Source organism: Haemaphysalis longicornis, unplaced genomic scaffold (genome assembly GCF_048455015.1).
Source record: "Haemaphysalis longicornis isolate Haplotype H1 unplaced genomic scaffold, Haemaphysalis longicornis Haplotype H1 scaffold_12, whole genome shotgun sequence".
Classification (NCBI taxonomy): Eukaryota; Metazoa; Arthropoda; class Arachnida; order Ixodida; family Ixodidae; genus Haemaphysalis; species Haemaphysalis longicornis.
Window position 1 is genome coordinate 113,620,872 of NW_027526225.1, and position 12,153 is coordinate 113,633,024.

At 45.8% G+C, this 12,153-nt stretch overlaps 1 protein-coding gene across 7 annotated transcripts in view; it reads right to left on the minus strand.

The window, feature by feature from the left end:
• The window catches only part of LOC144163308 (multiple PDZ domain protein-like), a 364,611-nt gene that overhangs the window by 27,998 nt on the left and 324,460 nt on the right, over positions 1-12,153 (minus strand). For 6 of the 7 annotated variants that reach the window (XM_077694232.1, XM_077694236.1, XM_077694234.1 and 3 more), the window contains one exon: positions 2,869-3,023. In XM_077694232.1, coding sequence (XP_077550358.1) covers positions 2,869-2,998 — 130 coding nt within the window. In that variant the 5' untranslated portion in view covers positions 2,999-3,023. Of the gene's footprint in view, positions 1-2,868; positions 3,024-10,212; positions 10,326-12,153 lie in introns of those variants that run through there. The other variant, XM_077694231.1, reaches the window with a different exon arrangement.

Below are 12,153 nucleotides of genomic sequence, written 5' to 3' on the forward strand. Positions count from 1 at the left end.
TTTTTATTGGGTAATGATGATTATGATCGTGAAGACTACGATTACCGTTATCCTTGTTGCAGCCCTAGATGATTAAAACGCGAAGCTTTCTCCCATGAAACCTGAGTCAAAGTCGAAGTCCAAAATCCAAACTCCTTCGACCTTGTCGAATGGATCAACCGGACAGACGTCGGCTTCATAACGCGAGGGACCGTGGTTCGATTCCGATCGCGGGAAGAGTGGTTTTTTTAGGTGTTTGTTGTGTTAGTTGGCTTTTCCGCAGTGTGTTTTTGCGGAACGACGGAAGGTACGAGTGAGGCATAGAGAGCTTCGCTTTAAAATGTGGAGTGAGTAAAGTTGAACAACAAGCTGTGACACAGCCCTTACGCAAGGTGATTGTTTTCTTATTTATCATATACTGCGAACCATTTGAGCTCCAAACAGGATTGAATGTTACAAGGGTTGATGAACTTATTTACCTCGAGCTGGTTGCGAAAGATGATCGAAAGCACGAAAAGGAAATAACAAACGCGCGGAATTCCGCAAGTACGCTCAACTAATGTACGTGAAAACGGGGAATGGCATGCAACTGGCGAGTACTTTCGGAACTGCGTGTCAGTACCCTCCAAAAAAACTTGCGTCAGCTCAAAGTGCAGCAGAAAGGAAGGTGATAAGCTCGGCGTGTAGAAATGGTAAACTAGCGTCACGGGTTATGAAACCAACTCATGTGTAAGACGTTCAAATTTTAAAACAAAAGAAAAAAGTGTAGTTATCGGGCGTGTGGCACGGGGGGGGGGGGGGGGGGGGAAGGGGGGAGGGTTGACAACAAGTTGGCCACGGGAATAACAGAGTTGTCACGTGAGGCTGGGAGAAGAGCAATGGTTAGAGGGAAGCAGAAGCGGAGTAGGGATGATAGAGGACTATGAGAGCGGCCTTAGTCCTGTAGGGGTCGCCATTAGCCTGTTAACGATTATGATGATCGTGCTCCAGAGTATAAATAAAAGTTTCCCAGACTGGGTTGATGCTTAGTGCGGAAACCACACAAATACAGCGGTTGATTCCTCTGTTATAGGTATCGGTAAAACACTTAAGTGAAATGTGCAGTGAAATCGGCAGCTGAGCATGATTTGCGGGTCGGCGGCTGTCTTGTGCATGTGCTTCGCGAACGGTGTCCTACTGGCGGGTCGCTTCGGCAAAGGTGTACTGGTGTCATTTCGTTGACGAACAGGAGATCAGTGAAATCTTGGTGTATCCCGGCATAAAATACTTCCGTGTTAAAATATAACCACCGAAAACGAACTACGCTAAGTATTACATACTCTTTAGTACGAAAGGTTGCTTTTCAGCAACAAGACCCTGTGTGCAGGGGTGCACCTTTTACAGGACGCTTGCTTCGTTGTACCGGCGTCATTTTTGTGACAAATATGCCGTCAGCGAACTCTTCGTGTATCCGGCAATAATACCCTTTCGTGTTAAAAAAATTTAGAGCCGTTCCACTACTGTGAAGATGGAAGCCCAGCGAAGCTGTATTGGTGGGTAAGTATATCGAGTTATGTATACAGTTACTATAGCAGGGGTCGGCAACCTGCGGCCCACGGGCAGTTTTATGCGTCTTGTAGCACGACGTCCCCTTGTCAATTTGTATCTGAAGGCCAACGTGGCAGAAACCTCAAAATAAGCATTATTTACATTCAACTTTGTACATTATACTCAATTCACAATTTTTTTTTTTTTTTTTTTTGCCCGCAAAGCCTTCCCCACCTTCAACTCGATTGGCCGCTCGGCCTCCGCCGTGTCCGCTTCATGCAAATCGGCCCTCCGCTTAAACAACTTGCCTACCGCTGTACTATAGCGATGGAATAAGAAAACGTACCCATAACGTTCTGAGGAACAAATCTAAATTAATTTTCAGATTGTTTGTTTTCGTTTAGTTTAGAAAAAGCAAGAGTTACAGCCGTCTTCTGCAACCGCTTGCTCCCTCCGTAGGCGTGTACTTCTTCACAGTAACCGGGTAGGCTGAACGTTTACAACTTCACTGTTAAATGACTAGGGTATGTGAATGAAGCTGGTCGTAATGATAGAGTCGGTTCAGGGGCCAATTCCAGTGTAATTTTTCCCCAGATAACTACTTTCTATAGAGCTATAGGCAATCTCCCACTATCTCTGAAGCGAGTGCCTGCGTTCTTTGTCGATGCGACCTTATAGACGCACTCTATTGTCGTCAGAACCAAGCGCAAGACAGCTGCACTGTAAAAAATTAATGCCGTTCCACTCAGCGTGAAAGCTGTCGGAAGTGCAGAGCAGTGATTCGTCATAATGGACCTTAGCGCCGTTATCCACTCAGGGCTACCGCCTAATGCCATTCAAATTTCCCGCCTTGCAGTGCTCGCATGCCTCCTGCCTGAAACAGCGCCAGCCGGAGTTCTGTTCTTTTTGTGCTTTCTTTTCCTCCCGCACGTGCCGGCGTTGCACTGGCACTTTTTTTTCGCTTACTATCGTAAAAACCAACCCAACGAGTGTTTCGAAATAAATGAACGCGGGTGCTGCCCGTTAATACATATATTTTGCCTCGAATCTACCTGCAGTTTTCTTTGCGCTAAACAACGGGGATGTGTATGATAAGCGCCAGCAGTTCACGAGTTTCGAATGGTTATAAGTATATATATAAACTGCTTGGTTTTCGAAGCCTCTATGGGACGCTGTGACGACGGTACGCTGTTCTCTACTGGGGTTCGTTACCTCTCTGCATTTGACTTCTTAGAGCGTCATTCGTTACCCGTTACAGGGAGCTACGCCGACAAGGCGAGCCTCTAAAGTTCTGTGCACTTAAAAGCGGTAAGTCAGCACACTGCGACGTCTTCGTCACGCCGACACACGGCTTGCACTGACCTCTGGGAAAGATGGCGTGCCGTGGAGACAACCTATTCTGGTCGCAAGGTGGCGACGAATCGATGTACAACTGGACGGCATCGAAGAGGGCGTCAGCGTCGGCGATCTTGTAGTTCTCCTTGTTGGTCATGCTGCCGCGAACCAGGAACACAAGGCTGCGGAGACGCCGAAAGAAATCACAGATTGGAACAGAGAAATAGCCAAGTCGACCTTTGAGCATGAACACCAGTAGAGACGGAAACTGCTACAAGCGCTGAGCGCTGCCTAGTTTTTTTTTTTTTCTGTTCGCACATAAATTTCTAGATTCTGTTCATGCTCACAAACGCACCAGCTAACCAGCAACACTCGAACAAAAAATAGAGTGCCGGCCCTGCCGTGCCCTCTCCTCACCGATCATTCCCATCGCAGGTCTTGCTGCACATCCGAGATATTGATGCTGCTGTTTTTTTATCCTCTTATAAGGAAGAAAAAATAACGATCTTTTACGCTTGAGTGCAGCGGGTCCACCTTTCTCCAAAGTACACACACGGCAACTCGGAGTGCAACGAATCGAATGCTCTGTTTACGTACCTGCATTTGAAACACGCAACATTGACTGCGTAGCAGAAAGTACAAAGGGAGCGCTTCGGGAACAAGAAATGTAAAACTCGGGAAGCAGCTGCAACTGTCAGCGTTGAACTCTCTGTTTTTGGCCGAGTCCCTGCATGCGCCCACAAAGGAACGAGAGCTCAACTGGACTCCCGTCGTCAGCAGGCACGCCGTTCCAGGCACGCCAGAAAATGTTGTTAGGGCCCCGGGGCACCTGTTTTATTTTAGGCTACCTCTGCTGCTTACACGCCATGCCTGGAGTAGAAGCCCGTCCTGATTGTGGTTGGTGTATCACGTGGGAACCCGACACTTGGTCCCCCTATTGTCGGCTGGTTGGTTTTTTGTGGAAACACGCTTTGGCACAAACCAGTATTGAGGGAGTCACACTGCATACGCCCTTACTTGTGCAAATCACGGCGAAGTTTCATCACGCGAAGGCTAATATCTTTTAAGATAGAAATCACGATGTATTGACAGAGAATGCGATGGCTGAAAAAAAAAAAAAAAACTCGTGTCGACGAATGCATGAAGTGTGGCAGAAAGGTAGTAAGACCGCTGTTTTTCAACCATGGTATTCTTTATTTTTTTTTAAATAGAGGTTACCCCCCTTATGCCAGCATACCTTTGGATAGTTACACCCCAACAGATGCGTTGTTTTTGCAGTTCGACGCAAGTCCTCCAGGGATAATTGCCCGAACTCATTTTAGCTTATTATTTAAAGGCGCCATGAAGACAAAATGCAAGTTTGGTTCATTCAAAAGATTACCTCGTTAGAGTCATACTGACACCTCATTTAACGTAAACGTGGCTAAAATAAGCTATATAATTAGAAAAAAAGGAAATGGACATGCGACCCAGTCGCTCATTTCCCACAACAGAACCTACGATGTCATACCAGCCAGCTCTGCGGTTGGCAGAGGCCGCCAAAAGCAAACGCAAATTACGCAGAGGTTATTAGCTTGCCGAACTAGCTATTTGAGCTTACATTTAGGGCCCATTCTTTTTAAAGCAGTAAGCATGGTGGGACAAACAGCAGTCGTTACGAAAGCGCACGTAAACATAGAAGTACCGATGCGTACTGCTGTTGGTACTGCGCGCACTATGCTTGATTTAGCTGCGCAGTACTGCGTTGCTTTGGGGTTGTCTCAGACGACACTGGCCGATTGACGCAAGCACCGATGTCGTACGTGACCATATTTGTCGAGCGAGCAGTATGTTTCACGGAACGATTATTTTCTCCCTGAACAAAAACCAGCCAGGTTTAAATACGGTCAAAAACAAACCAAAGGCAGAAAACGGCTTGCCGTGGTATGGTGGCGCCATCTATGTTCACAAACGGTAAACAAGGCTTCGTAAACGGCTGCAGAGCAGTCGATACCTGTGGTGTCATTGCAAACCACGAAAACTCATGATTAGCGGGAAAATCGAAATTTTAACCTAAATTAATTAATTTATCAGTGACTAAAACATCGTTTGCATCCAAGCAAGCGTTGGGGGCCCTATAAAACACGAAATCTTTCAAATAGAACAAAGTTGTATTAGGTCTTCATGGTCCTTTTAAGGCTTTTTGGATGCCGTACAAAATGGCGAAATCGCGTTCTTCGAATCAATTTCGGAGCCTGGAGTACAAAAAGGAAGATTTCATACGAGAAGGGCAATGTGAGAGAGAGAGAGAGAGAGAGAGAGAGAGAGAGAGAGAGAGAGAGAGAGAGAGAGAGAGAGAGAGAGAGAGAGAGAGAGAGAGAGAGAGAGAGAGAGAGAGAGAATGATCTTTAATGAAGTCTGACGATCTTTAATGAAGCCTTGCTAAAATGCCTACCTTTCTACGCCAGTTGACCACGTGATGCAGATGATGTCAATGATGTTCAAGAACTTGATGAGCACAGAAACGTTGAGTTATTTAGAGACTGGACTAGACCTGCCTGTTACAGGTACTCTATCAGAGCTTTTGTAGCCAGTAAAGCACGTTTGGGACGTGCCCACGGTCCTAAAATGTCCTTTAGCTGAATGTTCACGTAAAGCGGCAGTCCCAAAGACACTGCGAGGGACACTTTTTGCGCACTAAACCGAGAATATTCACAGAGCAGGTGCAGAACCACAGCAGTGAATTTTCCGCCTTAAAAAGAATTATTCGCCAAACTTCTGTACGACATGAAGCGCTGTCATGGTGCAGCACCAATGTTCGCGATGGTAGGGTGCACACGTAGCGCCCCCAACAACAACTTGCCCAACAAAAAATTGTCGCAACATAAGCCAACGGTGCAGTATATGCATTAGTTCGTATAGACGTACAGTGTACTCTTGTTATAACGGAATCTCTAAGTTGAAGTGTTGCGTTATTTGATGTGCCTCATGGTTGCCACGGCAGTGCAATGAGAGCATATCTGCGCTTTTAATGAAGTGTCGCTTATAAAGAATCATATATCTGTCCCGAGCACTTAGCTATACTAAGGGCTTATTGTTTGTAGAAACTTCTCTTGGATAACCGATATGCCCCGATTCGAAAGTGCCGGGCGTTGTGTTTTAACAAGGGAAACTATTGACCCGCATGTCGATGTATGCGTGGTACACATCGCTCGTGATTAAATACTCATTTTTCTCATATTCGCGGTTTGATTAAGTTGTGAATCGGCCACTTATGAGGCCTAACCAATCCTGCACTGTTGATGGGCATTTTCCTGTAGACACAAGCATCCCAACAGGAGCATGTTTCGACCCTCGATGTACAGCCCTAACAATTGAATCCTGAAATTTCGATAGTGCCAAGAAAAAAAAAAAAAAAAACGGCCGATCGTGCACTAGTTTGGTGTTGGGGCGATCGTGAGCGCATCTAATCGACTACAAGGTAGGCATAGGATCGCCGATCACCTAAACGACCGCAACAAGGTCGTCTCAGTTCTGCATGCTCCCTTCAAGTACCTTGCACGCTTAAAAACCGCAGCAAGTGCGCTTCATCAGAACACTCGGGAAGGGCCAATTATTGTGACCAAATGTGCTGTTTTGGCGAATGACGAGGCCCAGCACGCCATTAGAACAAACTATAGTGCAGTGAAATCTCGTTGATACGTTTTGCACGGGAACCGGAAAATAAAACGTATTATCCGAAAATCGTGTTATCCAAATAGGTTAAAAAATAGGCAAAATATGCATGCTCCGTCAGCTACTCCCTTTTATATAGCAACATTGAAGTAACTGCTCAATGTGGGCTGACCTTCCTTCTTCTAAATGTCCAGGAGTAATATCTTCTAAAACGTTCAAAAAGAGAGCTGCCGGTATTTGTTGCATGCTTTGGCAGGCACTGCCTTGTACGGCAATTCGTGTCGTGCCGTAAATCGGTGAAGGCAGCCTTCGGATGCTTGAAAGTGGAGTGGAGTGCATAAACTTTATGTAGACGAGCTTCAGGCGCTGATGGTTGGACGCCCGCCCGGTGGGGGGGCCTCCTGTAGTCCGGGAAGCCCTGGTCCGCGCTGGCTGCCCTGGCCCTCTCCACCAGGCTACGCTGGACTGAGAGGTCGGAGCTGGCCAGCTGGCCCGCCCACTGCTCGTACGTTGGGTGAGGATTTGGGGTAAGGGATCGGATTTTCTGACACTCCCATTCCATGTGGTACAGGGTGCCGGGTTGGGGACAGATATTACACGTAGAGTAGTAGAGGGTGGGGTACATGACATGGAGGATAGTGGGGTGAGAATAGGAATTTGTCAGAACTCGGCGAAAGGCAGTCGCCTCTGCTCTGGATAAACGGTGATGTGGTCGCGGGAAGCGTCGTCGTTCGTGGCGGTGATGGGCGAGGATGTCCGCGTATGAATTAAGAGTAGCGGGCTTGGGAGAGCGAAGGGGCTGCGTGACTTGGCTTTCTTGAGAAACAGAAAGTTTTGAATATTCAATGAGCGCGACGTTTTCAACTGTTTCGTGTAGGACTGACCAGTCGAAATCCACTCGTGTCACTCTAACTTCCTTGAACCTTGTAAGCAGAATTTTTTTCCTTTTTCTCATGCTTCACACCTCGCGTTTGTTTTGCACCACGTCAAAAACTTGCAGCTTCTTTAAAAGTTACTCTTACTGACCGACAATAGTGTTGAGCGTTGACACCTACAAAGCGAGCTCGCTTGCCAATTCCAGGCACTTCCTCCTCGGGTTCTCTTCGATTCGGCGCACAATTTCCACTTGCACCTTGCAATTCTTCGACGTTGTCACAAGCCTGGAAACCCGGCCGCGCATAGCAACAAGGCAAAAATAACAAATAACTGCGCGGGAAGCACGGTCCATGGGAGGAGTCTGGAAGGGAAGCCGCGCCTGCCGTGAGCATTGCGCGCCTTCTTCCTTGATTATGATACGATTTGCTACATGGCGGGGTGCATCGCCTGACTTATCGCCGGCCTTGCACAGAACGGCCACACACGACACATTGATCTAAACACCATACACCAAGAAGCACATGCCGCATTAGATAAGTCTTTATTACACTTAATAGGCAAATTTGCAACCAAAAGGGGTCTGTCGCGAGTAGTCGCGAGTAGAAAAAGTGCCTGGAACTGAAGCAACCCGTTTAATCCCCTCCTTTATATCCCATTTTTCCCACCAAGTGGCTTTATCCCTCCCTTCCCCAAATAAAAGCTTTACTACTACTACTGCAGTAATGTTTTTGCCGCAGAACCGGCGCCTCCGCTACCTCGGTGTCTCTGAAACGTGTAGGTCGTGGCGTGTTGGGATGCGATTTGAGCCAGTATATACAGAAGAATAAACGTAAGGTTACTGGAAATGTTGGTCGAGATCCACTTTCGCTATCGTATTATCCAATTTTCGGCAAAAATGTGATCGTAATAAATGCACAAAAATGCATTATTTCTATGGGATGTTGGCCGGGAACGGAAACAAAAACGTATTATGCCGAAAAAACGTAATATGCCGAATCGTATCAACGAGATTCCACTGTATCTACGCTGTGACAAGAGCGCAAGGCGTGCATATGCGCTGTTGTCACGGCGCAGATACAAGTTTTTGCACTAATCTCATACTGGGCCTCGTTATTCGCCAAATTTGCACATTTGCCCTCAATTATGGGTCGTTCAGGAGGGCTCTCGTGAAGCGCACTTGCGGTGTTTTTAAGAAGGTAGAATTAAAAATAAATACAGAGGAAGGAAGCATTCTGACTAATTTTTGCTTTAGCGATTCTGACAACCATAATGAATTATACAGTATTTGTAATCTGAGGACAAATGACCATGGATGACGTTCGTTTCCGGCAGTGCTGCGCGAACACGAAGTAATTGTTTTTCTTGAGCAAGTATTTTGCGAGCTGAAGTGTCTTTTTCTTGCGCTAAGTGTGCACTTCAAGTGCAAGTCTCAGATTTCTAGTCGCCCATTAGCACCTACGAGATGTTCCTGTACAGCCATTCTTCTTCCGAGTTTGCTGTACATTTTTATGCACGTTTTTGACGAATAGTTGCAGCCTCGCCAGATAGCTTTGCAGAGAAGCACAATGGGGCAGCTTCCGTCGCTTAACGTGATTAACGATCTCGGCGCGCCTTTCTTAACAGAATTAGCGATGGGGAGAAAGCGCTTTGAGCCAGTCATGCGCGAATTACAAAGCTGTGTTCTTGAAACCAATTATCGATATCGCAGTTTTCTTGTTTTAATAGAATCAATTAATTACCGAGGAAACCTTTTTTTGTTGAATAGAATTATTAACACCCGCGCGGAGAGATTTCTTCAGCAACCAGATTTTTCGGTTGTTACAAACGTTAACATCGATTCCGTCGACACGCCTGAAACGCACCTCCTACAACGGTCTTACTGATCGCACTGACGTTTATACTATACTTACACTTGCGACAACGAAAACACCGGTCTGCCCATGGGTCGAGATTTCGGCGCATGTTGACGATTCCGAGGTGGCAGATATTAATTGGAGGCTCTCCAGTACGGCACGCGTCGTAACCCAGGCCATTGCTTCGGCGAGTGAAACACAAATATTTGCACGATTTTATACTTTTACTTAGAACATTAGCAGAAGCCTCGCAACTTTCTGTTTCCGTTTTGTCCCGTTCTCCTCTGCGTATTCAATTTCCGCCTGTGCGGCTAGTATTCACGGGAATTGAGCGCGCCTAATAAAGGGGGCCTTAAAGAGAAACATTTAATAAAGGGGGCCATGAAGCCAAATTACAAGTTTGATTTTTCAAAGTATTTCTTATTCCGATAACATTGGTTCCAATCCTATTGCATACTTGAAACATACCAAGGAGACCTTTAGGAAAACATATGAAGTAGGGGCGACACTCCGGCAGCGTATTTCCAAACGCTTCACTGCACAGAGCACCCACGTGACTTGCCTGTTCGTGCGATGGAGAACGGGAATTATTGGCTGCGCCCCAAACCGAAAGCGATCTAAAACATACCAAATCACTATTGTCAGCAAAAACAACCCGTAAAATTGTGTTTAGAAAAAAATCAAATTTAGAAAAAAAAAAAAGGGTCAGCAATGAAAAAGACTTCAGAGATAGACCTGCTGTGGCTCGAACCCAAGCCGTTAGCGCCAGTACTCAGTGTTCTGCATCGAGGCCACAGAGCACGAACGGTAGGCTCCTTTTAGCCGGCGCTCAAACGAATAGCGCGCGCAGTGACGTCACACATGTCACGTGGGTGCTCTGTGCAACAAAGCATTTGGAAGCACGCACCCCCGGCCACTTTCCGGCGATTTCTCCATCACGTAAAGCAATCTTGTTTGTACGACTGGTTACACCCCACCAAAAACTTACACCCCGGCCTCAAGGTGTCTTTCCATTACAGGAGAAAACATTCTGCCGCAAACTCTTCCAGCAGGTGCTCCTTGTAACAAGCAAACAAAGTGGAACTCCTTCAAAACGCCATCCCTCCTCCTCCCCTTCACCTCCTCCGCTCCCTGGAAAAAAAAAAAAAAAAAAAAACCTTTCGCATTCTTTGCCGAGTGCCCCCACAGCCAGGACCGTGTAACGCCCTGCGTTTCCACAAGAATGCAAATATCGCGGAAGTTCTACCTGTAATCATCGATAGTAGTGTAAATGGAAATAATAGGTAGAAAAATTTGCAAAACAAACGAATTACGACAAATGGCGAACCGTTTAACGCCCTGAATTTCCACAATACTGAAGATCTCGCGAAAGTTTCACCTGCAATCGTTATAATAGCGTAAATGGAGATCATTGGTCAAACAAATTTTTGAAAAACAAAAATTACAAAAAATATCAAAATACTACGGAGAATGGCGAACGCCCTCTAACGCCCTCTAGTTCTGTTTCATTGTGTCACTTGAGCGCGAATATGATGTTAACACGCTGAAAACTATGCTTAAACGCTGTCCCACATTACGTCACCCATTCCCATATTACACCACTGTAGCGCGAAATTCGAAAGGTTTTTCAATGTTTCCTGTGTTTTTTTTTTTTTTGGTAAAAAATCTTTCGTGACTGCAATTGAGCTTAGTGAGTAGACAAAGGCTTGTTCTTTCAAAGAAAAAAATGTTGTAGTTTCTCTTCATGGCCACTTTAAGGATCTAGCTTTGGATAAGTTTATTCTTTCAGTCCGTTTATTTTTTTCCTGTTCCGACTAATATTTTGTCACCATGGTGGGATTAACTAATATTATCATCTCTAATTGATATTTGCAAATGATTGAATGATTGATTATAGGGTTTGACGTGCCGACGCAACGCATGCGATAAGGCGTACCGTAGTGGAGGGCTCCGGGTGAATTTTGACCAGCTAGGGACCTTTATCATGCGCTGAAATCTCGCACGCACGGAAGTTTTTGCTTTCCGCTTCCATCATAAAAGCGGCCGCCGCGGTGGGGAATCGAACCCGCGTCCTCGTGCTCAGCAGCACAACGCCTTAGCCACTGAGCCACCACAGGGGCGGGGGGTGATATTTGCAAATGGGTTACAATTTTTTCTAACTGTAAACTGGCAAAGAAGGCAGTTTTGAAACAAAGTGTGAATAAGCTGCGTCGCCATGCTTAATATTTGGGGTCTGAGAGCTACCCTGGAGGATTTATGGCACTGGATCTGACAATTTGCTTCAATAAATTGAATTGGCAAGTAGTGGCAGTATAATTGAAATTGCGTTATGCTGCCCTAGCCCGACAAAAACATTACTGTGCTCCGATATTGCAAAAACCTAGAATACTAGTGGGTGACCAACGTTTCATTTTAAGCGGACCCGTTTGTTGTCCTCCTTCGTTTACTTATTTAGGAAAGTCCAAATAGCACAAATACTAGCCAAGCATTTGGCTTCGGTGAAATATTACTCCTTTTGTTCGAAACAAAGATATGTTGTTTTTCATCGATCCAGTTTAAATCCTAATTGTGCAAAACGTAGCAGTACATTTGGGCCGCCACCAAACTTTAAGTAACCAAAAGCTACGAACTTAAGTTCTCGCACGTTCGTAAGCATCTAGCATCACAAATCGCCGAACGGCACGTATATAAGAGAGGTTGAAGCAATTAGTTTTCTAGTTACTGAAACTATACGGTTACCACCAAATGTGGTTTCACTGTGATCTAAGCATTTTAGTTTTGTTAAATGTAGCTAAATTCACCTTCTGCATCGAGGGTACTCTAAAGAAGGCTTCTCACGGAAAAGGACTTTGAGGACACATACCCTCAGGAGATTTCCGCTAATCACGAGTACTTTAAGGAGGATTCTACAGTAGTGAAAAAACGCTTG